Consider the following 27582-nt stretch of genomic DNA (forward strand, 5'->3'; position numbering starts at 1 on the left):
GGAGCACTAGTCTGTGTCCATTTAAGACTTAAGCACTGTAACATTGAAGTGCCATGAGCTCCCTGCCTTGTTTTGAAATGTCTAATTTTGGCTACTCACACTGAAAGTAAAAGATGAACTTTGTTTATATAGTACTTCATCTATGCTGTGGGGTAATGTACAGAGCCTTCAGACACTTCAAATTCTGTCATGAGGCAATCCATGTAGCAATTCCATGCTGCACCTGCAGCTAACCAGCTAGAAGCCCGTTCCAAAAGTTGTATTGGTATCAGCCCAACCCCATGTGTGCTCCAGGTTTCCAAAACACTGATTTTCTTGAATTTGTATTTGTAAAATCTCTATAACTGGGAGTTAAGCTAGGCTTCTGGTGTTTGTCATACATTCATTTATTTTTAAAACAGAGAGCGATATTTTATTAGCTGGCGATATGTTGAGTTTTCCAAAAATATCTTATTCCTCTTGATGCCATGAGAAAACATTTGAAAAGTATGCAGCAAGAAGGGAGGGGAGCTGCAAAGAATCATTTAATCTCTTGAGCTTTGAGCAGATAAAACTTGGACCCAGAATTTCTTGGATCGCTCTTCTGTAGAAATTATGTCGATTTCTACACTGATCTTGCTGACAGGAACTTAACGAAAGAATTTCTCGCTTAGCCCATTTGCCGAAACATTAAAATCGGTGTTGTGCAAGTGCTGTGTAATCAACAGGGGTAATAGTGAGTGGGCTGCCGTCTTCTGCCATGGTGCCTCGCTCTCTGCACCCCATACCGCTGCTGTAGCTCTACATCTTTTTATTATGCAGGACAGGGGTATACCCTTTGGGAGGGCCATTCCCACTGCTTCGTCGTTCCGAGACTGGCAGCACTTTGTTTCAGCAGACACCAGGTCTCAGTAAGACAAATAAATCATAAATCACGCTCCAGAACTCTTCGTTAGGCTGATATCGGTTAATTGGACCATGCTGCGTCTACATTTTTCATGCAGGAAAATTGCATGAGCTGGTCTTCAGCATTGGGGGTGGAGCGGCAAATTCTGTCTTGGAAATAGCACAAATGATCGAGCAAATTCGCGCTTACCGATATTGTGCCGTAAATCGGCCTGTGAATTTCCATGGGAGGAAAACATTTTACTACATTGCTCTTGTGCCATAAGTTACGCGGATGAGTTCCAGAACATTCCGGGCCTTTGTGTGTCATTGTCTCTAAAAACCCTCCTTTGAGGAGCAGTGTGCGACCCGACCCGGCATTCGGCGCAGTGGCCCCAACCTTCAAGGACCATCAGCAGGTCGGGACCTACAAAGGAGCATACCGCTTCAAGGTGCAGTGTGTGCTGGAGAGCGACGGCAGTGAAGAGGGCGATTGGATTGGACGTCACCAAAATCCAGGTCGGTGATTGGAGCGTAGGCAGGTACAACAGGAACGGCGAGGTTGGGGCGCAGGAGCGGCGAAAGATCATGGAACGACGTGATCGGGGCCCAGGAGAGGCATGAGTTTGGTACCCAGCAGAGGCGAGGGCCCAGGGGCAGCACGAGCCAGCCCACACTGCGATATGTGTGCGCACTAGATCCATGCAGCAGAGCTGGTCTCCAGTCGTCTTGGTTAATCCTTGCCACTGTACCAAGACCTAGCTCTGTCAAGCCCGTGTGGTGGCTGGTGTGCAACGGCCACCACACTTTAAAAAAAATCCATGCACAGGCATCTTCCACCCTTCGACATGTAGTTCTGGACCTGGAATATTAGGTCCTTCATTGAAACACCTGTGAACTCACCCTTTTTTGGCGTGGAAGCAAGTTATCGTCGATACGAGGGACCACCGATGATGATGATGAAACTCTTCCTCGTTTCCCCCCCCATCCACAAGCACAGATACTGTTCCATGGCTAAAAAGCTGATCAGAAAATGCTTTGAGGAAGTTCCTGCTGTTGCTGGAGTTTGTAGCAAATCACAGGGATGAACCTATCTCTCCACCAATATATTGTCACATCTGTGCCATCCTTGATCAGTTTTTTCTACGAATATATTTATCTTTTTAAAAACAGTTTTTTCTACAAAAATATTTACTATCTTTTTTTAAAAAAAGTAGTCTGCTGGCACTGCCAATGATCTTTTTTAATACTAACTCCCAAAATTCACAAAGATGTTAGTGACAGATATCTTACATACCCAAGTTCCTTGAGCCAGCCAGTACCCAGTGTACTCCAGCTGCTATTCTTGATTTTCTATTCTCTGTGGGTTTTCATCACAGTGTACAATAACTGACCTGAAGTGGTTGATGTGACTCGTGACCAATACAGTTTTGATTAGTTCTGAAAATGGAAATAGAGAGAACACTGCTGCACTACAGGACTGATGAAAATGTGTCAATGCGTGCCTTGAACATTGACCTAAATGATATGAGATTGAATGGGCTGATGGACTTTTATTTGTTGGTAGCTTTACATTTACTGCCTTCTCCCCACTACACAGAATAAACACACAGGTTGACAGAGGCTCAGAAGCAGTTTACTGTTTCACACTTTCCAGTGGGTCAAGGAATAATGAACACTAAAATAGCTTTATTTTTAAGTGCGTATTACTTATTTATATATCCCTCCACTTCTGGACAATCGATGTGGACTGTGCCTCCATCTCTGGCAATGTTGCTGTAGCCAGTGATTGACAACTGTCTATTGCCTTTTCCCATGGCTCGTAACAACTATTAAAATAAATGATTGTTATTAGGCTACGTTTTGAAAGTGTTTTTGTTCTGAATTCCCATTTTCTTGGGACTTTGTGAACCTATAGGGTGCATTCATTGAAGCTTGGAGTGGAGGCTTGCTAGACAATAATGTGGCGAATGCAGTATCACTGCATTTACCCTTTTAATTATCATACTTTTCTTATGTACTCCAGTCTGCAAGATGTTTTTAAAAGATTAGATTCCCCTTTGATCCAGTGTAGCAATCTTTATAACCAATAGGTAAAAGACATTAAACGTTTATACACCTTTATGGCTTAATGAACAATACAGCTCCTTGACCAAGCAACTTCAGAAAAAACTTTCTGGGCATCCGAATGTTGTGCAATTTAACTCAGCGGCCTCTATAGGGAAAGAAGAATCTGATACTGGACAAGGAGAATACCTTATACTCACAGAATTATGTAAAGGTAAAGTTCTATACTAGTATGGATACACAACGATTTTGCTTATTATTTTGTGGATGCCTTTTTCTGGTTGACGTTTTAGCCTGACTGAGTGAAAAAGAAAAAGAATCCATTTTCATTGATGTGTGTGTGTATATGCACAACCTGACTACTTGATACAACAATAACTGTTGATCTTTTTGCCCCCTTTTGTTTCTAGGCCAGCTGGTTGAGTTTTTGAAGAGGGCTGAAGCAAATAGCCCACTCCCATGTAATACAGTGCTCAAGATATTTTATCAGAGCTGTCGTGGAGTGCAGCACATGCACAAACAGAAACCGCCAATCATTCATCGAGATCTCAAAGTAAGGAACAGTTTCTACACACTTGCCAGCGTCAGGACAAAAATGCACTTGCTTCCTGAATTGGATGTGAGGGTTGTGAAAATTAAGTTGCTTTTTTACAAAAAAACACCTGCGTCTTATTTTTGGTTGCATTACTTTCTACATGTTTCAATGTTACACTCCGATAATGCAGCTATATAGGACACTTGGAGTTGCAGCAGTATAGAATGTGCAGTATGATTGCAGCCACTGAACTGGTATTACTTTGGCATTTTGTATTGAATGTGACATCATTTGGTGAAGGTAGTTTTGTACCTACCACTTTGATAGTTCAGTTATTGAAAACTGGTACAAAGCCATCTTTTTAAGTTTTAGGATTAAGTGAGGGCAGATCTTTCCCTTTTTTTGTTATTTTCATGAGTGTGTGAAGGTTTATCTATGTAAGTTGAGGATGTTGGATTCTTTGTAAATATTGTGTCAGTTTCCACAAAAAGATACTCCATTTTATTGGGTTGCCTTCACTCTGATATATTAATGTGCACTTGCATGATCTTCAATGTTTTAATTGCAACTGAGTTTGTGAGCCAAAACCTGTTGTGGAGTCACATTCTTGCTTTCTTTATACGCAGGTGAACTTGTGGCACATGAATTGAATAATATTTAATATGCATTACCTCAGGTTTTACAATACTCTTTTGAACGGGGGGGGGGGAAACAAAAGCTAAAGTTCTTAAAATATGACAAAACCTATTCTCACATTACTTTTTCAGTGGATTTTTAGCTTCCCTAGAAACGTAGAACATTCTTTAGTTACTCTGCATTCTTTTATTGAGCATGTTTCACTGTATTTGAGGAAGGGAAAGAAGTCATTTAAATCTGAAGTAATCCTTTCTCACTTCCCAGAAAGCATTGAGAGGACAACATTGTTATATACTAGTTTAGAAGAGATGGATGCCAAACGTAACATATTTTGGAGCTTTGGATACTTAAAGTAACTGAAAGAAAATTCAGACAGCTGGGCTTTATTGAAAAACGTTTCTGACTAGAAATTCGTTGAGCTTGTGACCGGGTTTTTGGCGATATTTCGCCCTCCGCGGCGAAAAACCGGCTGGCCGGTGGAAACTTGGGGCACTTTTTTGCGGCGGTGCTTTCCAGGTTCCGCTGGGAAGAGGACTGCTGCGGTGCAAGACCCAAAATAGCATTTTCGCCCGAAATTTGGCGCTCTCCACACCATATTCTGTGCTCAGAATACCGACGGAAAAACCTACGTTGCAGCCCTGCCGGCAGCGGTAAGTATGAAGACCTGCAAAAAAGGTAAGTTAGTTTTTATTTTTTAATTCTTTTTCAGCGATTTAGTAGGCAAGGGTTTTGTGAATGTTTTGTGAATTTGTTTTCTCCAATTTTTTTGTTTTTCCCCACTCCCAAGGCCTCTCTCGCAGCGCTATCGGCCCCGGACTAAAGTTGCTGAAATTCGCGGGTTGCGCTGCGAATCCTCGTGCAACGCCGATTTTTACCACTGCGCAAATTAAAGGCTGAATATCGGGCCTACTAATGGCAGAAGCGAAAATGGTAATTTTGGCGTAAAAATACAGTTTTCGCTGAAAACCGAATTTCTAGCCCATAGTCTCCATATGTCAATTTAGTACCTGTCAAACATAATTCATTGCTAGTGATCTGAAAGCAACAGAGTTGACTGGATAAGAGTTGCTCAGGTGATATATCTGATGAGTCTGACTCTTTCTAGCTGGCAGGATCTACATGCTTCCTGCAAACTGATGTCAGTTCTTGCTCTCAAGCCCAACTAAAAGGCTCCATAGTCAGGTTTGAGCCCCCAAAATGATGGTTTTACAACTCTAGTCTTGATTTAAGTGCTCTTTATTTTGGTAGAATTACTGAATTTACTACAGTGTTGCTCACAGATTTTTTTAAAAGAATAAATAATGTTGTGCCCCTTACATAACTCAGTGATGCCTTTTTTATATTTGGCTTCTCAGAATCATAGAAATTTATGGCACAGAAGGAGGCTATTTAGCCTATTGTGCCTGTGCCAACCGAAAAAGAGCTATCCAGCCTAATCCCACTTTCCAGCTCTTGGTCCGTAGCCTTGTAAATTATGGCACTTCAAGTACATATCCAAGTATTTTTAAAATGCGCTGAGGGTTTCTGCCTCTTTCGGGCAGAGGGTTTCAGGCCCCCACCACCCTCTGGGTGCAAAAAGTTTCCCTCTCCTCGAATCCTTCTACCAATTACTTTAAATCTGTACCCTCTGATTATTGACCTCTCTGCTAAGGGAAATAGGTCCTTCCTATCCCTTCATAATTTTATACATCGCAGTTAAATCCTTCCTCAGCCTCCGCTGTTCCAAAGAAAACAATCCCAGCCTGTCCAATCTTTCCTCGTAGCTAAAATTCTCCAGTCCTGGCACCATCCTCATAAATCTCCTCTGTACCCTCTCTGGTGCAATCACAACTTTCCTGTAATGTGGTAACAAGAAATGTACGCAGTACTGTAGCTGCAGCATAACTAGGGTTTTATACAGTTCAAATATAACCTCCCTGTTCTTGTATTCTATGCCTCGGCTAATAAAGGAAAGCATCCCGTATGCCTTCTTAACCACCTTATCTACCTGTCCTGCTACCTTCAGGGATCTGTGGACATGCACTCCAAGGTCCCTCTGTTTCTCTACACTTCTCAGCATCTTACCATTTATTGTGTATTCCCTTGCCTTGTTAGCCCGCCCCAAATGCATTACCTCACACTTCTCCGGATTGAACTCCATTTGCCACTTTTCTGTCCTCCTGACCAGTCTATTGATATCTTCCTGTAGTCTATAGCTTTCTTCCTCACGATCAACCACACGGCCAATTTTTGTATCATCTGCAAGCTTCTTAATCGTGGCCCCTACATTGAAATTTAAATCATTGTTATGTACCATAAAAACGAATGGGCTTAGTACTGAGCCCTGCGGAACCCCACTGGAAACAGCCTTACAGCCACAAAAACACCTGTCGACCATTACTCTTTGCTTCTGAGCCAATTTTGGATCCAATTTGCCACTTTTACTTCTGACCAGTCTGCCATGTGGGACCTTGTCAAAAGCCTTGCTAAAATCCACGTAGACTACATCAAATGCATTACCCTCATTGACCCTCCTTGTTACCTCCTCAAAAAAATTCAATCAGGTTAGTCAGATATGACCTGCCTTTAACAAATACTGACTGTCCTTGATTAATCCTTGCTTTTCTAAATGGTGATTAATACTGTCCCTTAGAATTTTTTCTAGTAACTTTCCCAGCACTGAGGTTAGTCTGACTGGCCTGTACTTATTTGGTCTATTCCTTTCTCTCTTTTAAAATAATTTGTACGTTAACAGTCCTCCAAACCTATAGCTATAGCTAGACAAGTAGACCTTCGCTATTTCCTCCCTTGCTTCTCTTAACAGCCTGGGGTACACTTAATCCGGGCCTGGTGATTTATCTAAACCCCTGAATATTTCCTCTCTCGCTATGTTTATCTCATCTAATATGTCACACTCCTCCTCTTTACCTACATTGTCTGCATCCTCCCTCTTGTGAAGACAGACATAAAATATTCATTAAGAACCATACCCATGTCTTCTACCTCAACACATAGGTTACCTTTTTGGTCTCTAATAGGCCCTACTCTCTTTTTAGTTATCCTCATAAATTGAGTCACAAATCACTGTACATCATTTGCTTACAAATTGAGACCCAGGCTTTTGTAGGCCAAGGACTATTCTTTTTCTTTGGTATTTTTCAAACTTTCTGTGCAATTGACACACTTCTGGGATTCCCCCTCTCCTAAGGTCCAAAAATAAAACAGTGTAATCAATGCAAACACATTTTTTGTTAGTTTATGGCAACAGCAGTACACGAGTGAATCAATAAATGCATAAAATTACTTGGAAAATCTCCTGGAATTACCTTGGAAACTGCAGTCTGCAAAGCTGTACCTTGCAGTGTTTTTATTTTAAAACATTACTCCCCCAAAAATAGCCATTTGTAACTAACATTACTTCTTCATTTAATATGCTCCCGTCTGGAATCTGTTCCCTGCAGATTCATAATGTGGCAGGTGGGGACTATTATAGGAGTTGAAGCTATTTTTGGTAGAATTTCTCCATGTAAAGTAGCAGAATTTTCAGAAACCCCTTTGGCTATTTCTGCCATTTCTCTGGGTTTTTGTCCAAAGTTGCCACGGGAGATCTGGGAACCCCCATGGAAATTCTACCCCAACTGTGCCATGTGCCAGTAAAGTAGCAACATTTTCTGAAACCTCTTAGGATCAATAATGTTTACATAAATCCCCTCTCGCTTGCTTCCACCTCCTTCCGCCCCCTCCCCCCCACCTTTCGTCTTGGGAAGAAAATGCAGCACATGAACAAGATTTGTTGTTTTAACAGTACAGTGTTTTCTGATCCTAATTTTACTGTATGCTTTGTAATATAGGTTGAAAACCTCCTGGTCAGTCACCAAGGCACTATCAAGCTCTGTGATTTTGGCAGTGCTACAAGTATAGCACACTATCCAGACTATACCTGGTCTGCGCATAAGAGAGCAATGGTGGAGGAAGAGGTATGTGTGTACTTTTATTGTTTATTAAGAATACACATTGAATGACACAGATTGCACCATGGTACTATTTGAACCTCTTTTTAAAAAAAAAAAGGGGGGACAAGTCTGACTGTGGCAGCTTCAGGGGAATCTCCACTGGGAAAGTTGTTGCTAGAGTTCTCCTCAGCCGTCTTCTCCTTGTGGTCGAGGAGCTCCTCCCGGAATCACAGTGCGGATTTTGTCCCTACGTGGCACAACGGATATGATCTTTGCAGCGCGACAGCTGCAAAAAAAATGCAGGGAGCAGTGCCAGCCCTTTTTCGATCTTACAAAGGCCTTTGACACTGTCAACCATAAGGGTCTATGGAGCGTCCTTCTCCGTTTCGGTGCCCTCAAAAGTTTGTCAACATCCTTTGCCTGCTCCACGACGACATGCAGGCCGTGATCCTTACCAACGGATCCATTACGGACCCAATCCACGTCCGGACCGGGGTCAAACAGGGCTGCGACATCGCTCCAACCTTCTTCCCAATCTTCCTCGCCGCCATGCTCCATCTCACAGTCAACAAGCTCCCCGCTGGACTGGAACTAAATTACAGAACCAGTGGGAACCTGTTTAACTTGCACCGCCTCCAGGCCAGGTCCAAGATCACCCCAATCTCTGTCGTTGAGCTGCAGTAAGCGGATGATGCCTGCGTCTGCGCACATTCAGAGGCTGAACGCCAGGATATAATCGATGTATTCACCGAGGCATATGAAAGCATGGGCCTTATGCTTAACATCCGTAAGACAAAGGTCCTCCACCAGCCTGTCCTCGCCGCACAGCACTGCCCCCCAGTCATCAAGATCCACGGCGTGGCCCTTGACAACGTGGACCATTTCCCATACCTCGGGAGTCTTTTATCAACAAAAGCAGACATTGATGTGGAGATTCAACACTGCCTCCAGTGCAGCCTTCGGCCGCCTGAGGAAAAGAGTGTTCGAAGACCAGGCCCTCAAACCTACCACCAAGCTCATGGTCTACAGGGCTGTTGTAATACCCGCCCTCCTGTATGGATCCGAGGCATGGACGATGTACAGAAGACATCTCATGTCGCTGGAGATATATCACCAACGATGTCTCCGCAAGATCCTGCAAATCCCCATGGAGGACAGGCGCACCAATATTAGTGTCCTCATCCAGGCTAACATCCCCAGCATTGAAGCACTGACCATGCTGGATCAGCTTCGCTGGGCAGGCCACATAGTACGCATGCCAGACACGAGACTCCCTAAGCAAATGCTTTATGCGGAGCTCCTTCACGGCATACGAGCCAAAGGTGGGCAGCGGAAACGTTACAAGACATCCTCAAAGCCTCCCTGATAAAGTGCGACATCACCACTGACACCAGGGAATCCCTGGCTGAAGACCGCCCTAGGTGGAGAAAGTGTATCCAGAAGGGCGTGAGCTTTTCGAATCTCAACGCCGAGAGCGTGAAGAAGTCAGGCGCAGGGAGCGTGTGGCAAACCAGTCCCACCCAACCCTTCCCTCGGCGAATGTCTGTCCCACCTGTGACAGAGTCTGTGGCACTCGTATTGTTCAGCCACCAAAGAATTCACTTTAGGAGTGGAAGCAAGTCTTCCTCGATTCTGAGGGACAGCCTATGGTTATGATGATGACTATTTGACGAAGAGCAGGGGAGTTCGCCTGCTGTCTTGCCGAATATTTATCCCTCAACCAATATTACTAAAACTGATTGTTTGGTCATGTATCTTATTGTTGTCTGTGGGACCTTGCTGGGCTCATATTGGTTGCTGTGTTTCTCTACATTGTGACTATACTTCAAAAGTACTTAATTGGTTGTAAAGCAATTTGGGACGTTGAGATCGTGAAAGATGTTATATAAATGCAAGTCCTTTCCTTTTCCTTTATAACTCTAGACATTCCACTGTCATGAGTAAGTTCGCACAGCAATAAGTGGTTAATTACACATAATCTGCTAGTCCTCAACAAGGCAATGGAGCAGGGTAGCACTGGGGAAATGAAAACCAGAGCGTGACGGGAAGGGACAGAACGTATAAACATAAAAGTGAATCAGAAAGTGGGGTCAAAGCAGGAAAAAAATGGTAAAAAAACACATTTAAAAGCTCCTTATCTGAGTGCACGCAGCATTCATAACAAAATAGATGAGTTGACAGCACAAATAGATACAAATGGGAGTGATCTGATAACCATTACAGAGACATGGTTGCAAGGCGACCAAGGCTGGGAACTAAATATTCAGGGGCATTTGACAATTCGGAAGTACAGACAGAAAGGAAAAGGAGGTGGGGTAGCTCTGTTAATAAAGGATTAGATTAGTGCATTAGTGAGAAATGATATTGGCTTAGAAGAGCACGATGTTGAATCAATTTGGGTGGAAATAAGGAATAATAAGGGAAAAAAGTTGCTGGTGGGCGTAGTCTATAGGCTCCGTAACAGTAGCAACTCTGTTGGATGGAGTATAAATCAAGAAATAATGGAAGCTTGTAAAAAAGGAATGGCAATAATCATGGGAAATTTTAACCTTCACATTGATTGGATAAAGCAAATTGGCCAGGGTGGCCTTGAGGATGAGTTGATTGTATCCGGGATAGTTTCCTTGAACAGTACGTTGCGGAACCAACCAGGGAGCAGGCTTTCTTAGATCTGGTACTGTGTAATGAGACAGGATTAATAAACAATCTCCTAGTAAAGGATCCTCTAGGAATGAATGGCCATAGCATGGTTGAATTTCAAATTCAGTTGGAGGGTGAGAAAGTTGGATCTCAAACCAGTGTCCTAAGTTTAAATAAAGAAGACTACAAAGGTATGAAGGCAGAGTTGGCTAAAGTGGACTGGGAAAATAGATTACAGAGTGGGGGCAGAGTGGTTGATGAGCAGTGGCAGGCATTTAAGCAGCTGTTTCATAACTCGCAACAAAAATATATCACAATGGGAAGAAAAGGCTATAAGAGAAGGGATAACCATCCGTGGCTAACTAAGGAAATATGGGATGATATCAAATTGAAAACAAAGGCATACAATGTGGTCAAGAGGATTGGGAAACTTTAAAAAGCCAATAAAGGATGACTAAAAAAATAATAGAGGTAAGATAGATTATGAAAGCAAACTAGCGATAAATATAAAAGCAGATAGTAAGAGTTTCTACAGGTACATAAAAAGGAAAAGAGTGGCTCAAGTAAATGTTGGTCCCCCAGAGGATGAGACTGGGGAATTAATAATGGGAAACAGGGAAATGGCAGAGACTTTGAACAAATATTTTGTATCGGTCTTCGCAGTAGAAGACAGTAAAAACATTCCAATCAGGGATAATCAAGGGACCATATGGAGGGATGAACGTAATACAATCATTATCACTAAAGAAGTAGAACTCGGTAAAATAATGGGATTAAAAGCGGACACGTCCCCTGGATCTGACGGCTTGCATCCTAGGGTCCTTAAAGAAATGGCTGCAGAGATAATGGATGCATTGGTTGTAATCTACCAAAATTCCCTGCGTTCTGGGGAGGTCCCAACGGATTGGAAAACCGCTAATATAACGCCCCTGTTTCAAAAAAGGAGGCAGACAGAAAGCAGGAAACTATAGACCGGTTAGCCTAACATCTGTCGTTGGGAAAATGCTGGAGTCCATTATTAAGGAAGCAGTAGCAGGACATTTAGAAAAGCAAAATTCAATCAAGCAGAGTCAGCATTTGTGAAAAAGAAATCATGTTTGACAAATTTGCTGGAGTTCTTCAAGGATGTAACGAGCAGGGTTGATAAGGGGGAACCAGTGGATCTGGTGTATTTGGATTTCCAGAAGGCATTCGATAAGGTGCCACATAAAAGGTTACTGCACAAGATAAAAGTTCACGGGGTTGGGGGTAATATATTAGCATGGATTGAGGACTGGCTAACTAACAGAAAACAAAGAGTCGGGATAAATGGGTCACTTTCCGATTGGCAAACAGTAACTAGTGGGTTGCCGCAGGGATCGGTGCTGGGGCCTCAACTATTTATAATTAATATCAATGACTTGGATGAAAGGACCGAGTGTAATGTAGCCAAGTTTGCTGGTGACACAAAGATGGGTGGGAAAGCAAATTGTGAGGAGGACACAAAAAATCAGCAAAGGGATATAGACAGGCTAAGTCAGTGGGCAAAAATCTGTCAGATGGAGTATAATATAGGAAAATGTGAGGTTATCCACTTTGGCAGAAAAAATAGAAAAGCAGATTATAATTTAAATGGAGAAAAATTGCAAAGTGCTTCAGTATAGAGAGGCCCGGGGGTCCTTGTGCATGAAACTCAAAGTTAGTATGCAGGTACAGAAACTGTTCGGGCGGCGAGGTGCTGAGGTAAGGGCAGTGAGCAAGACGAGCGACGGCGAGGTAAGGGCAACGGCGCAGGCAAGCGGAGGCAAAGGCCGAGGACGGGCAGCAGTGGGGCCCCGAGGTCGGCAGAGTCGGCGGGTCCGGATTCCGGAACATTTTACGGATTCCGGAACATTTTACGGATTTCGGACGACCCTGCCACCGATCGGTCCGGATTCTGCAACTCCGGATTTTGGAAGCTGCACCTGTACTTGCATTGGAGGCTGTTCAGAGAAGGTTCACTAGGTTGATTCCAGAGATGAGGGGGTTGGATTATGAAGATAGGTTGAGTCGGTTGGGTCTATAGTTCAGAAGAATGAGAGGTGATCTTATCGAAACATACTAGATAATGAGAGGGCTGGACACGATGGATGCAGAGAGGATGTTTCCACTCAAGGGGGAAACTAAAACTAGGAGGCATAGTCTCAGAGTAAGGGGCCGCCCATTTAAAACTGAGATGAGGAGGAGTTTCTTCTGAGGGTTGTAAATGGGGCAGAGAATTCCACTAAGAGAGCTGAGGAGGCTGGGTCGTTGCATATATTTAAGATAGAGATAGACAGATTTTTGAGCGATAATGGAGAAAGGGTTATGGGGAGCGGGCAGGGAAGTGGAGCTGAGTCCATGATCAGATCCACCATGATCTTATTGAATGGTGGAGCAGGCTCGAGGGGTCAAATGGCTTACTCCTGCTCCTATTTCTTGTGTTCTTGTATTCTGTTTATTTATTATGCAAAGTGCATTTTATTTTATATTAAGGGGAGGGGAAATTATAGTCGAGGCTTATTTTTAGTGTATGTACTTTGAGTGAGAACAATTGAGATTACTCCTTGGAGTGATTTATGAATCTGTCAAAAGGAAATAGGGACCTAAAGTTAAATAATATATCTTGTGATAACAGTTCTTGGAATTTTACTTTTTCAATTAGAGCGAATTGGTGCAAAATATCTTCCCAATTGGTCAAAACCTTTTATGCTTATGCCGTTGCTTTGTTCCTTGAAAGTATGTTTTGAGCTCATGCAGAATCGGGCTAGTTATACCAAGTACATGTAACAAAGACAAACGTTGAGAAATACTTAGCTTAAAAAAAACAATCAGATGTAAAAACAGGACTTTAGACATAATTTCCAACCAAATCTATTGTGATGAAAGCTGATTGAAGAAGACTATTTTAGCAAAGGGGTAATCAGTGCCTGCTCTTATCTTTCATTCAGATTTATTGTAAGCTTGTAGTGATTGTGTCGTAGTTGTTATTTCATTCGTGTGGGTGTTGTCTCGAGGCAACATTATCGGGCACTAATAGCGCTGTGAGTAAATGACTTGCATTTATATAGCGCCTTTCACAACCTCAGGACAGCCCAAAGCACTTTACTGACAATTAAGTACTTTTTTTTTAAAGTATAATGTATGAAATTCTCAAAACAGAATAAAGCTGTTCCCTTAATTGCCATAGTGTCAAATTAAAAATAATATCTAACCGTGATTTCAAGGCTTAATTTCAACATATCCTAAGACCATAAATCAGAAATGATGAAAGGTTATTTAGCCTATTGAAGCTTGACTCTTCCTCACCACCCAGTACCCTAACCTCCTATCAGAGTATTCAGCTATGTCTTGAACTACTGCCCTGCAGCATAAGAGCAATTCTGTTTCAAACATTTATCATACTTCCAATGATACCTGTTTAAAATATATTTTTCATCCAGTTTCCATTTGTCTTCTACTTTTCTGTCTCACTGTAAAGTAATGAGTTTTTAAAAAACGTATCTCAGTTAATTTATGTACTTTTATTGTGGTTCTCCCTTTGCAAAATTCTTTCTAGACTTATAGTTTGAGTTTCTCCATTCTTTGCTCATAGCTCATCCTATTGACAGTTGTGATCAGTATTCTCTGTACTCTTTCCAATGCCTAGAATTACTGTTTTGTTGTTCGGTAACCCAAAATTGAACATACTACTCTCGGTGTGGTCTAACCAGGGATTGTAAATTTTTAGTATCACTTCTGTAGATTTATATTCCACTGTTCTAGAATTCTGATCGTGAACCATTCATACTTCATTTGTGCTGTTTGAAGGTTCTTGGTTGCTGCCTTACAATCACTATAGGACATTGATTTACTATGTGTAATAATAATGGGAACGTATTGTGAATGGTGCTCATAGTAGCAAAGAACTGGTGCGATTTATATTTCCATCCCAACAATAATGAATAATGAAGCATAAAGATACTATGTCTTTTTTTGCCAGATTACAAGAAACACAACACCAATGTACCGGACACCAGAGATAATAGATCTTTATTCCAACTATCCAATCAATGAAAAACAGGATATCTGGGTAAGTCTGCCATAAAGTATTACACTTCGTAATAGCAAAATAATTCACATATTATACCTGTTATACCCATCTCTATTAATGACAGCCATGATCTTATTGAATGATGGTGCAGGCTCGAAGGGCCAAATGGCTTACTCCTGCATCTATTTTCTATGTTTCTATGTTTCTAGGAAAGCCAGACTGTGGACCCTAACGCTAACTTTGCAGGAATTACCCTCTCCCTCAAGTGTGGTCCTAGCTTGTGCAGTGGTGGTTGCTTTTCTCCAGGGAGGACCCATCAAAGCAGCAAACCTCTCTTCCAAAGGTGTTGGTGGGTGCAGATTTGCCAGGCCTCCTTCCTGTTAAGAGTTCTCTCTCTTTTGCTGTGGGCCACTTCCTCTGCAAAGATGAAAATATAACTTTTTAGAGAAGGTGTCTTTCTGCTGGGTGGGACATACAGATAGTCACATTTACAATTGCAATTCCAGTGAATAAATGAAAATATTACTTGCACCAACTGCTTGACCAAGGTCCTGCCACTTCTTTTTGCACTGGCCTCCAGTTCTCGGGGTTGTCATCATTGCACAGAAATCTTGTGAAAGTTGGTTCCAGCGTTTCTTCTTTTCTTTTGGTGTAACTTTTATTTGACCTCTGCTGGTGTCCAGCTCGTGCCATCTGGCCTCAATTACAGTAACTAGTGCCTCCAGTTCGTCCTGTGAGAAATTCTTGGTCCTTGAGCCGCATTGCATATTGCCGCACTGATTTTTTCCACTCAGTAGAAAAGTTCTCTCACACAACTGGCTCTTTTAAAATGGCTGAATGCAGATCGGGAGCTGTACTGCGCATACACACCCATACCAGTCACATAGTAAACGTCATTTTTTCCCCCACGCATGTGCAGAAGGGGGCCTCCTTTTTTCGGCGCCGATCTTAGACTCCACCCCCCAAGCTAAAAATTACAACGGGGAAAGTTGCACATTTTTTTTGACGTGGTCGGGCCCAAAGAAAACAAGCGTAACTCAACTATACCAAAAAATGGCATTGGGGAAAATTGAGCCCTGTGATTCAGTTATCTTAAATTCTTTGATTAAATGACAGCTTTATTACTCTATCTCTGCTACTCATAATTCAGGTTGTACCCATTCTCACTGCAATGGTCTTAATTGTACTACTGTCACTTTTATTTAATTACTGGATCTTCACTTCCAATTTACTCATTAAAATGTATGCATTGTTTCAGGATATTTGCTGTAGCAGACATGATCTGTTTTAATTATGATCATAATTACAATAATCTGTTATAAAAATGTTTTGAATCATAGAATTTTACAGCCCCAGTTGAGACCATTCAGCCCATTGCACCTGAGATAGGTCTCAGAGCTATCCACTATGTCTCATTCCCTATATTTTCCCTTTCCAATTTTACATTTTCTTCAAATATTTAACGTGATTATGGATTCTGCTTTCACCACTGTTTCTGATGACATTGCGCATCTAACAACCCTCTGAATTTAAAAAAGAAAATTCCTAGTCTCTCCCATTGTTCTTCAGATGAAGTGGGGGAGAGGATTAGAAGGGGGAGGAGAAGGGGAAGGGGGGGAAAGGAGATGGAGGGGCGAAGGAGAAGGGGGTGGGAAGGCTGAACGGGCCGGGCCCAAGACTTCGGGCAGGGCCCGTCCCCAGCACCAGATTTACAGGTAGGTGGCATTGGTCGGGTCGGGATCGGGTCCGGTCCGGAGGGGGATGGCGGTCGGGAGCACGGGTTGGGTCGGGGTGAGGAGGATGGAGGTCGGGTTGGTACAGGTCCGAGGGGGGCGGGCGGGAGAGGGAGGTCAGGTCTGGGGGGTGCGGTGTGGGGGGGAGCGCGTGTCGGTGTCTGTGTCTGGTCCGGTCCAGGGGTGGCGGGGGGAGTGGGGTCGGTCCGGTCTGGGGGCTGTGGGGGGGGTGGAGAGAGCGGGAGTCGAGTCGGGTCGGGAGGAAGCAGGAGCTGGGCGTGGGAGGAGCCTTATGCACGCAGCCCCAGTGAGGCCATTGGGCCAGGGCTAGGGGCTGTGTGCTTCGGGCCCCTCCTACACAGTTTTGGGCGCCTGGAGCTACTGCACATGCGCGCCCAACTGCTCGTGCTGCGCTGCGCCCGGCTCAAGAGGACCAGCAGGGAGCCGGAGAATCTGGAAGTTTTTTTTAGGCGCACTTTCTGGCGCGAAAAACGGGCGTCCAGGTACTTGGGCCCATAGTTTCTGCCACTCCCTTTCTAAGGTACCTTGGCATATTTTTTATATGCAAGCTGTAATAATCTGTTTCTGCGGCGTTGGTGATATTCTGTCAAACTTATGAATTCAGTTTCCTACCGTAAAAGAGCCTAGCAAGCTCCATTATCATTTTTAATTCATAACCTTCATGTATAGTTAACATTTACCGTTGTTTGTACATCACAATAGTGACTAATACATGCAACACCTGCCTACTTGGTTTTCCGGCTTTGAGCAGCTTTTATAAGTGTGAATTTTGTTCCAACTTTAGCAAAAAGAGCTTGCTACCATCATTTCACTCACTAGAAGACTGTTCGACTAACAAAATTGTACAAGCTTGATTCTTCCAAATGTCGCGACCTCGAATTCTGTTTCTTCCAAGAAGCACTGCTTTAGGTCTGGTTGTTATCCGGAATATTGTAAAAAAAAAAAGGTTTCCTAGCCAAGCGACATTTTGTGTTGACTGATCTTGCTAAGAAAGCAGCTGGTACTTTCGCCAGACATTCTACTCCAGGGATAACCATAAATCTCCTGGATCACGGATTCTGCAGCAGCTTCACTGTTACTCAGTGGAACTCTCAGAGTCTAAGCAAAGTCATCAGCTGGCACATGAATAGTGTTAACACTGTCGGAAGATTAGTGCTCCACACTGGTTGATGAGGCTGCTTCCAGATTGATGCTTCCCATTCCAATTGATCCCAGTGCACAACAGAAGAAACGGCTTTAGCCAACAAATCTACCCGTTAACTCACCTTCTGCAAACACAAGCGTACGTTATTGATGGAGGGAACTGTTTTGGTTATTTCTGAAGATCACATTTCTTTTAATTATAATTTGCATGTATTCTCATAGGTGAGAGTTCACATCCCAGGGAAATGAAGGAGTAGGAATTTAGACCTAGTGGAGTTCTGGTGACTTGGGAAAACAACCATATTTGCAGTCTATCCTTAATATAGTGCCCGAGAATTCCTGAGAAGGCTTGTATATGTTGCATTCTTAAAGCCACCAAGGAATCCTTGTTTACCCACCTGTAGAAGACTCCCTAATGATTTTTCATCGAGACAAGAGATGGCAAAGCCCTAGAGCTGAGGCAGGTACCTATTCATCCTGGCAGGATAAAAAGGCTGATAACTGGGGCAGAAAATTATAATAAGGCACCTTGAATATAGCATTATACCAGGCTCACTGGGTCAATTTTGTACTTCAATAAACCATGCAAGCTTCTGAAGTCAAGGATTGTGCCCACGCTAATGTGTACAACATGTTATTTAAATGACCAACCCTTTGTTGCACCCTGACACAGTAGTGAGGACAAGACCCTGGTGTATCTGGCTCCACAGATAAGTTGAGAATTACAGGGTTCTCTGTGCCTTCAAATTAAGTTCCAGAAGCTGATTTTCCGAGGGAATGAAGATTTTGATGAGCAAAGTTTAAAAACCACCTTCGAGCATTCAAATCGTGCCAACAAAGCCTAAAACCTTCTCTCGGTATTGACTTATTATGATACAAGTGAGCAACTCCCAAGACAAGGTACTCTAATTTGGCCTTGTGTTAGCAGCCAGAGTGTTCAGTAAGTGCCTATCTAAATAGTAGCAATGTTTCTCTGGTTAAGGTAGCTATGCATTTGTCTTCATCTAGGCACCTGGCTGATCAGAGCCCTCCCACTCGTGTGTCTGTCCAGCACTTACTGGCCCTTCAAGGAAACTGGGCTTCATTGTAAATTGAGAAACATTTCAGCTATAGTCTGTACAAAATCTGTTTTTTTTGGTGGGGATGATCCACTTCCTGACTATTTAAATTGTAGCCTCACTACCAATCCAGAGTAACTCAGCTTGGACAATCCAATTTCAGAGAAGAAAATGGGATTCAAGCTTAAAGCACGCATTGCTGTCGCTCTCTGTTAGAAAGCAACTTGGCTCCACTTGATGCCTCCTTAGTAACTCCTCTGATGGGAAATTATTACTGCGAACTTGCAAACTCTGCTCCCAAGTTTTTTGAGGAGGTAACCAGGAGGGTCGATGAGGGTAGTGCGTATGATGTAATGTATGTGGATTTTAGCAAAGCTTTTGAAAAGATCCCACATGGCAGACTGGTCACGAAAGTAAAAACCCTTGGGATCCAGGGCAAAGTGACAAGTTGGATCCAAAATTGGCTCAGAGGCAGGAAGCAAAGGGTAATGGTTGATGGGTGTTTTTGTGACTGGAAGGCTGTATCCAGTGGTGTTCCACAGGGCTCAGTGCTGGGTCCCTTGCTTTTTGTGGTATATATCAATGACTTGGCCTTGAATGTTGGGGGTAAGATTCAGAAGTTTGCAGATGACACTAAAATAGGCTGTGTGGTTGATAATGAAGAAGAAAGCTGCAGACTGCAGGAAGATATCAATGTCCTGGTCAGGTGGGCAGAACAGTTGGCAAATGGAATTCATTCCGGATAAGTGTGAGGTAATGCATTTGGGGAGGTCTAACAATGCAAGGGAATACACATTAAATGGTACGACATTAAAGTGTAGAGGAACAAAGGGACCTTGAAATGCAGGTCCACAGATCCCTTAAAGTAGCAGGCCAGGTAAATAAGGTGGTTAAGAAGGCATATGGAATACTTGCCTTTATTAGTCAAGGCATGGAATACAAGAGCAGGGAGGTTATGCTTGAACTGTATAAAACACTGGTTAGGTATGCAGTTCTGGTCACTACATTACAGGAAAGATGTGATTGCACTGGAAAGGGTGCAGAGGAGATTTACAAGAATGTTGCCTGGACAGGAGAATTTTGCCTATGAGGAAAGATTGGGGATGCTGGGTGTATTTTCTTTGGAACAGAGGCGGTTGAGGGGAGACCTGATTAAATTGTATAAAATTATGAGGGGCCTGGATAGAGTGGATAGGAAGGACCTGTTTCCTTTGGCAGAGGGGGTCAACAACCAGTGGGGCATAGATTAAAAGTAATTGGGGGGAGGTATAGAAGAGGTATGAGGGGAAATTTCTTTACCCGGAGGGTGGTGGGGGTCTGGAACTCAGTGCCTGAAAGGGTGGTAGAGGCAGAAACCCTCACCACATTTAAAAGATACTTGGATGTGCACTTGAAGTGCCGTAACCTACAGTGATACAGACCAAGAACTGGAAAGTGGGATTGGCTGGATAGCTCTTGATCGGCCGGCATGGACACGATGGGCCAAAATGGCCTCCTTCTGTGCTGTAAATTTCTATGATACTATGAAGTATTTGTGTACCAATGCACTCAGTCATAAATGGAGTTAATCTAGATTGTTAAAATGTGTAGACTATGGAGTAAAACTTTAGCAGGGATATCATTATTTATAACTTCAAAAACTGAATACAGTGAGTAGCTGAGTCTTACAGATTAGGATTGTTAGAGATTCACCCCCTGTCTATGCAAAGTTAGCTTATTTCAGCTAAGTGGCGCTAGAGGAGCTACAATTGGCTTAGGGCTGATCACTATTCAGCGACCCTTGTTGCAAATGGATGGAATCAGCCTTCGATTTCATCCACTGCAGTTGAATATCCTATCAGCACTCACAGTTCAGGTTCCCACATGAAGAATGGTCACTTGGGCATGGTATCGGAAGGTGTGATCTTCGTCTGCGGAACCATACCTCAGCAAAGAGTCCTTGTCTTCAGGAGAGGAAAAAGAGGAAGGGATTTATCAATGTATGTACTCCAAAGACACCTATTGGCTGATGCCACCCAATTGTTTGCTTCACTGTTTTCTGAGAGTACACTACACAGGGCTCAACAGAAGAGTTTTTCATTTTTGTTTTACAAAGCAATATATAGTCGGGCCGGATGTACAAATGCAATATATTTCTTGATAGGTTTACAGGTCAGGAAGGTTCCAGATCCAGTCCGTGCTCTGTGCTGATTTAACTGACCTCGGCCAGGGCAGCAAGAAGGTCACTATCATTTGCCTCAGTGCTCCTGGACTAGGATGGAAGAATCAACCACACTTCCCTCTTCCAATTGGTATTCCAACTGGAAAATGCACTGTTATTCTCCCTTTATGGTTGACCAGCCTGATGACGCTGCTTTCTAGATTTGCACATGAAGTAGAGTTGCTTGAGCAGATGTATTGAAGAGTTGCTGACCCTTGTTGAATTGTGCAGCAACCTAAGTTACTGTCTTCAGGAGTAAAAATTGAAATAGGACAAAGTTACTTCTCGGCAAGTACATGCCATTAAATGCAGTTACGCATAGAGTTATTCTCTGTAATTAACATGCAGCTGTATAGTAAAAATGCATTTTGTAACTTTCCTTAGGCATTGGGTTGCATCCTCTACCTGTTGTGTTTTAAGCAGCATCCATTTGAAGATGGTGCTAAACTTGGAATAGTAAATGGAAAGTACTCTATTCCTCCGAATGATACCAAATACACCGTTTTTCATGATCTCATTCGTAAGTATTGTGCGCAAACTAAATAGAATCTTAGTTTAATGTTCAGGTTATTTATGCAAGATATATACTGACTTGTTTTCTGACAATTGATTGTAGACGATTGCTTGATATTTTTGCAACAATGAACTGGGCGGGGGGGTGGGTGCAGGGGGTTCATGAGCATTAACCCTCCAGTGTAGATGCTTTAATTTGTTAAGTACCTGGACATCAGTGGATACCATGACACTCCCTCGCTACTGAAGAATACAATAAAAATGGAAAAAGATACTCCCATTAACGACAATTTGCATTTATATAGTGCTTTTAATATAGGGGGGAAAAGTCATTTCACAGACGCCTAAGAAAAAAATAGTCTCGGTGAGCCAAATAAGCAGCATTTAGGAGGGGTGACCATTGGAGGGTTGAAAGGAAGGGAATGCACCAGAGGCAAGAGTCCAAGGAACAAAGAGATCAGGGTGGAGTGGGGGAGATTGTGGCGTAGAGGAGGTTTCAGGTACAGGCAGAGTCAAGACCATGAAGGAAATTAAATGCAAGGATGTAAATTTTAAATTGGAGGCATTGAGGGTCAGTTCGGGAGCTATTGTAGGTCAGCAAGCACTGAGGTGATAGGAAACGGTCCGAAGTGCAGAATGGAATACAGGCAGGAGAGTTTTGGATTAATTGGAGTTTATAGAGGGGTGGAGAATGGGAGGTCAACCAAGAGAGCATTGAAACATAGAAACATAGAAAATAGGTGCAGGAGTCGGCCATTCGGCCCTTCGTGCCTGTACCAGCATTCGGTAAGATGGTTGATCATTCCCTCAATATACCTTTCCTGCTTTCTCTCCATACCCCTTGATCCCTTTAGCCGTAAGGGCCATATCTAACTCCCTCTTGAATATATCCAATGAATTGGAATCAACAACTCTCTGCGGCAGGGAATTTCACAGGTTAACAACTCTGAGTGAAGAAGTTTCTTCTCATCTCAGTCCTAAATGGCCTACCCCTTATCCTAAAACTGTGTCCCCTGGTTCTGGACATCCCCAACATTGGGAACAATCTACCCGGATCTAACCTGTCCCGTCCCGTCAGAATCTTGTATGTTTCTATGAGATCCCCTCTCACCCTTCTAAACTCCAATGTATAAAGGCACAGTTTATCCAGTCTCTCCTCATATGTCAGTCTGGCCATCCCGGGAATCAGTCTGGTGAACCTTCGCTGCACTCCCTCAATAGTAAGAACGTCATTCCTCCGAGTAGGAGACCAAAATTGAACACAATATTCCAGGTGAGGCCTCACCAAGGCCCTGTACAACTGCAGTAAGACTTCCTTGCTCCTTTACTCAAATCCCCTAGCTATGAAGGCCAACATACCATTTGCCTTCTTTACCACCTGCTGCACCTGTATGCCAACTTTCAATGACTGATGAACCATGACACCCAGGTCTTGTTGCACCTCCCATTTTCCTAATTTGCCACCATTCAGATAATATTCTGTCTTCCCCTTTTTGCCCCCAAAGTGGATAACCTCACATTTATCCACATTATACTGCATCTGCCATGCATTTGCCCACTCACCTAACCTGTCCAAGTCACCCTGCAGCCTCTTAGCGTCCCCCTCACAGCTCACACCGCCACCCAGTTTAGTGTCATCTGCAAACTTGGAGATATTACACTCAATTCTTTCATCCAAATCATTGATGTATATTGTAAAGAGCTGGGGTCCCAGCACTGAGCCCTGCGGCACCCCACTAGTCACTGCCTGCCATTCTGAAAAGGACCCGTTTATCCCGACTCTCTGCTTCCTGTCTGCCAACCAGTTCTCTATCCACGTCAATATATTACCCCCAATACCATGTGCTTTGATTTTGCACACCAATCTCTTGTGTGGCCCTTGTCCTGCATGAAGCTGACAAAGGCATGGATGAAAATTTCGGCAGCGGATTGGCTGAGGTGGAGGCAGAGGCGGATGATGTAACAGACGTCATGCAGTCAGTTTTGGTGGTGGAGAGTATATGGGGTGTAAGCTCAGCTCGGGATCGAATCGGCTGCAGAGGTTGTGAAAAATCTGACTCGGCCTATAGTAGTGGCTGGAGAGGGAGATGGAATCAGTAACAAGGGTATGGAGTTTGAGGCAGAGACTGAAAATAATACCTTTGGTCTTCCCATTGTTTAGTTGGAGTTAATAATAGCTCATCTAAGACTGGATGTCATACAAGCAGAAGGACAGCACAGAAGTAGTGGATGGGTTGACAGAGATGGTGGAAAGGTAGAGTTGGTTTGCTGTCAGCACACATTTGGAACTTGACCCCATGACGGTGGATGATATCGCTAAGGGGCAGCATGTGGATGATGAAGAAGCGGATGTCAAAGATAGGTCCTTGGGAGACTCCGAAGGTAACAGTGTCTGGGTGGGAAGAGAAGCCATTGCAAGAAATGCTCTGGTTATGATATGATACGCAAGAGTATAACTAAGCAAGGGCAGTTGGTCAACAGAGGCGAGGCATTGGAGGAGGATAGTGTAGCAACCATGTCAAAGGTTGCAGAGAATCCAAGAGGAGGCGGGATAATGCACCACCATCGCAATCACATAGGATATTATTTGTGACACCTAGGATTGCTTTAGTGCTGTGCCAGGGCAGAAACCTGATTGGGGAGACTCAAACTGGGAGTTGCGCGAAAGATGGCCGCAATTTTGGAGGCAACGACATTCAAAAACTTGAGAGGAAAGGGGAATTGGTAATGGGGCAGTAGTTTGCAAGGACAGAAGGGTGAAGAATAATTTTTTTGAGAAGGAATGTAATGACAGTGGTTTTGAAAGGGAATGGGACAGTACCTGAGGAGAAGGACCATTTACAATGTCAGCTAGCTTGGAGGCAGGAAAGGGAACTTTGGTGGTCAGCAGTTTAGTAGGAATTGTGTCAAGGGTACAGGAAGAGGGGTCTTCTGGGCGAGATGTTCAAAGAGGGCATGAAGGGAGAAACTAGAGAGAGATACAGGTTCATGGCTAACTTTACAGTGTATTAAAAAAAAAAAGAATGCATGTGAGAATCTCAACAGATCATTATTAACCAGTCATACATAGCTCTCATGGTCTGATGTCATCTAATCACTCAGAGATTGTTTGCCAGGACTGGGAACTCCTGTGAAAATTTTGGGGTTGAAACCTGTACTATTATATTGCAGCACCTCAGTGTGGTATGCTACTTAAATGGCAAGTTAACTTTTAGCTTAAGGTATTCTTAATAATAAACGTGAACTACTTGCGTGTAATTGATTAAGATACCATGCTATAACCATTTTTTGCCTTTCTTTAGATCTGTACAATTTCTAAGTTTGCAGATGAAACCTTTTTGCAATACACTCAATCGTGATTGAGAGTTTTCATGAACTTCTGTCCTCTTCAGAGAAAAAATTACACTTTGTAGGTCATAGGAGCAGGTCATTCAGCATCATGAATCTATTCTGCCATTCATTAGATCACATGGCTGATCTGTACCTGAACTTCATTTACTTGCCTTTGCTCTGAATCCCCAATACCCATGACCTAACAAAAATCTGTCAACCTTAGTCTTGAAAATTTCAGTTGACCCAGCATCCACAAACATATACAAAAGCAAGGAATTTCCGATAAACCTTTATAAATCACTGGTTAGGCTCAGCTGGAGTATTCTGCTCAATTCTGCGTATCACACTTAAGGAAGGATGTCAAGACCTTGGAGATGGTGCAGAGGAGATCTACCAGAATAATACCAGGAATAAGGCACTTCTGTTATGTGGAGAGATGAGAGTAGTTGGGCTTATTCTCCTTAGAAGGTTAAGGGGAGATTTAATAAAGGTGTTCAAATTTATGAAGGGTTATGATGTACTAAATAAGGAGAAGCTGTTTCCACTGGTGGGTGGGATGGTAACCAGAAGTCACAGATTTAAGATACTTGGCAAAAGAGCCAGAGGGGAGATGAGGGGAGGTTTTTTTAATGCAGTGAGTTGTCATGATCTGGAATGTACTGCCTGAAATGGTGGTGGAAGCAGATTCAATAGTAACTTCCAAAAGGGAATTGGATTTATACTTGAAAAGGAAACATTTGTAGGTCTGTGGGGGTAGGTAAGAGCTGGGGAATGGGACTAATTGGATAGCTGCCTGGGCTGAATGGCTGCCTTCCATGCTGTGTTGTAAGAATCTATGATTTTGGGGGAGAGTTCATGATTTCTGATTATCTGTGCATGAAAAAAGTGCTTCCTGATTTATTTTCTAAATGGCTTGGCTATAATTTTAAGATTGTACCTTCTTGTTCTGGATTCTCTCTAGCTTACCTTATTGAATCCCTTTATCATTTTAAACACATCAATGACTTCAACCCTCAACCGTCTAAACTTAAGACAGTACAAGCCAGGTTTATGCAATCTCTTCTCATAATTTAACCCTTTAAGCCCTGGTATCATTCTGGTGAATCTGCGCTATACTCCCTCCATGGCCAATATATTTGTCCTGTGGTTCGGTGCCCAAAGCTGAACACAGTGCCTAAGATGGGGTCTGACCAAGGCTCTGCATAACTGAAGCATCACTTTTGAATTCCAACCCCCTTGAGGTAAAGGCCAACATTCCATTAACCTTTTAGATTATTTTTGTACCTGTGCACTAGCTTTTAGTGATCTTTGTACATGGACACCTAAATCCCTTTGCTTCTCCACAGTTCTTAGTTTCTCAACATCAGGAAAATATTCTAATTTGTTTTCCTTGGATGCAAAATGGATAACCTCACACTTCCCCACATTAAACCCCATCTGCTAGAGTTTTCCCCACTCAGTCTATCTATGTCCCTTTGTAACTTCCTGTTCCCATCTACACAACTTACTATGTCTCCTAACTTAGTGTCATCTGCAAATGTGGATATACAACTCTCTATTCTTTCATCCATGTCATGAATATATATAGTGAAAAGCTGAGGCCCCAGTACAGATCCTTGGGGAGCACCACTTGCCACCTCCTGCCAATCAGAGAACAAACTGTTTTTCCCCACCTCGTTCTCTCCTACCTCCCAACCAATTACCAACCCGTGTTGTACGGTTACCTCCAATTCTGTGCACTTTTTGCTAATCCAAAATGCAAAACCTTAACAAATGCCTTTTGGTAGTACACATAAAGAACATCCCTGTTCTCCATGCTAATTACGTCCTCAAAAAATTCAACTGCCCCTGATCTATGTGGGAAGATCTTGGGTCACGTGCTGGCCCCTTTTTTCTCAGTTGCAGGCAAACCTGCCACTGCTCCAGGTAGAGCATTGGAGTGGTACAGGCTGGAGGTTTGTTTGTAACAGTGGGAGTTGGGACTGAAATCAGTAACCTGGGTTCATTTTATCAGACTTAAAAGAATAAAAGTATGCCTTTGTGTTTTGAGTCGCTGTCGTCTCAATCAGATTGGATTATGGTCACTTTAATGTTTTGATGCAATATCGCATTGGTGTAAATCTGTGCTGGTTATGTATTCGAGAACTGGTGCTGGAGCACATAATCTAGGCTGATACTTCAATGCAGGACTGAGTGAGTGCTGCACAGTCGAAGGCTTTTTTTTTTGGATGATACATTAAACTATGGCCCAAATTGCCTGTTTATGATTCCAAAAGATCCCATGGCACTAATCGAAGAAGAGCAAGGGAATTCTCCCAGTATCCTGGCCAACCAACACAAATAAAATAGATTAGCTGGTCATTACTTCATTGCTGTTTTGTAACCTTCATGTATGCAAATCGACTGTGATATTTGCCTGCATCGGAGTAGGCTACATTTCAAAATTATTCATGGTTGTGAAGCACCTTGAAACATCCTGAGAATGGGAAAGAAGCTATATAAATGCAAGTTTGTTTGTTTTCCTTAAAACTGTGATTCCTTAATTCTAACTGGTAACTGGACTCCATGGGGGAAATTGCAGAATTTGTCCTAGTACTATGTTTTAGTGACATTTGTTACCTCAGAACACTTACTGGTGGAAGGTAGCATGATGACCTATATTTTTTCCCCTTTTGTTGTTGTAGGTAATATGATGAAGATAAATCCCGAAGAGAGATTGACTATTACAGAAGTGGTGAATCAACTGCAGGAGATCGCTGCAGCTAGGAATATTAATCTTAAATCTCCAATTACAGAGGTAGGAAACTTGATACTGGTTCTAAAGTTGTACGGTAGAACTTCATGCCACTATAGAAACCACATTGAAAAGGGAGTTTG

The 27582-nt window shown here is 42.9% G+C and overlaps 1 protein-coding gene across 4 annotated transcripts in view; it reads left to right on the top strand.

Annotated features, from left to right (window-relative positions):
* gak (cyclin G associated kinase) overlaps positions 1 to 27582 on the top strand; it is a 136423-nt gene that overhangs the window by 36772 nt on the left and 72069 nt on the right. For 3 of the 4 annotated variants that reach the window (XM_070886283.1, XM_070886291.1, XM_070886296.1), the window contains exons 4-9: positions 3031 to 3145; positions 3342 to 3484; positions 7933 to 8058; positions 14654 to 14743; positions 21244 to 21379; positions 27390 to 27502. In XM_070886283.1, the coding sequence (XP_070742384.1) occupies positions 3031 to 3145; positions 3342 to 3484; positions 7933 to 8058; positions 14654 to 14743; positions 21244 to 21379; positions 27390 to 27502 (723 nt within the window). The remainder of the gene's footprint in view (positions 1 to 3030; positions 3146 to 3341; positions 3485 to 7932; positions 8059 to 14653; positions 14744 to 21243; positions 21380 to 27389; positions 27503 to 27582) is intronic. The other variant, XM_070886302.1, reaches the window with a different exon arrangement.

The sequence above is a fragment of the Pristiophorus japonicus genome, chromosome 1 (genome assembly GCF_044704955.1).
Source record: "Pristiophorus japonicus isolate sPriJap1 chromosome 1, sPriJap1.hap1, whole genome shotgun sequence".
Taxonomy (NCBI): Eukaryota; Metazoa; Chordata; class Chondrichthyes; family Pristiophoridae; genus Pristiophorus; species Pristiophorus japonicus.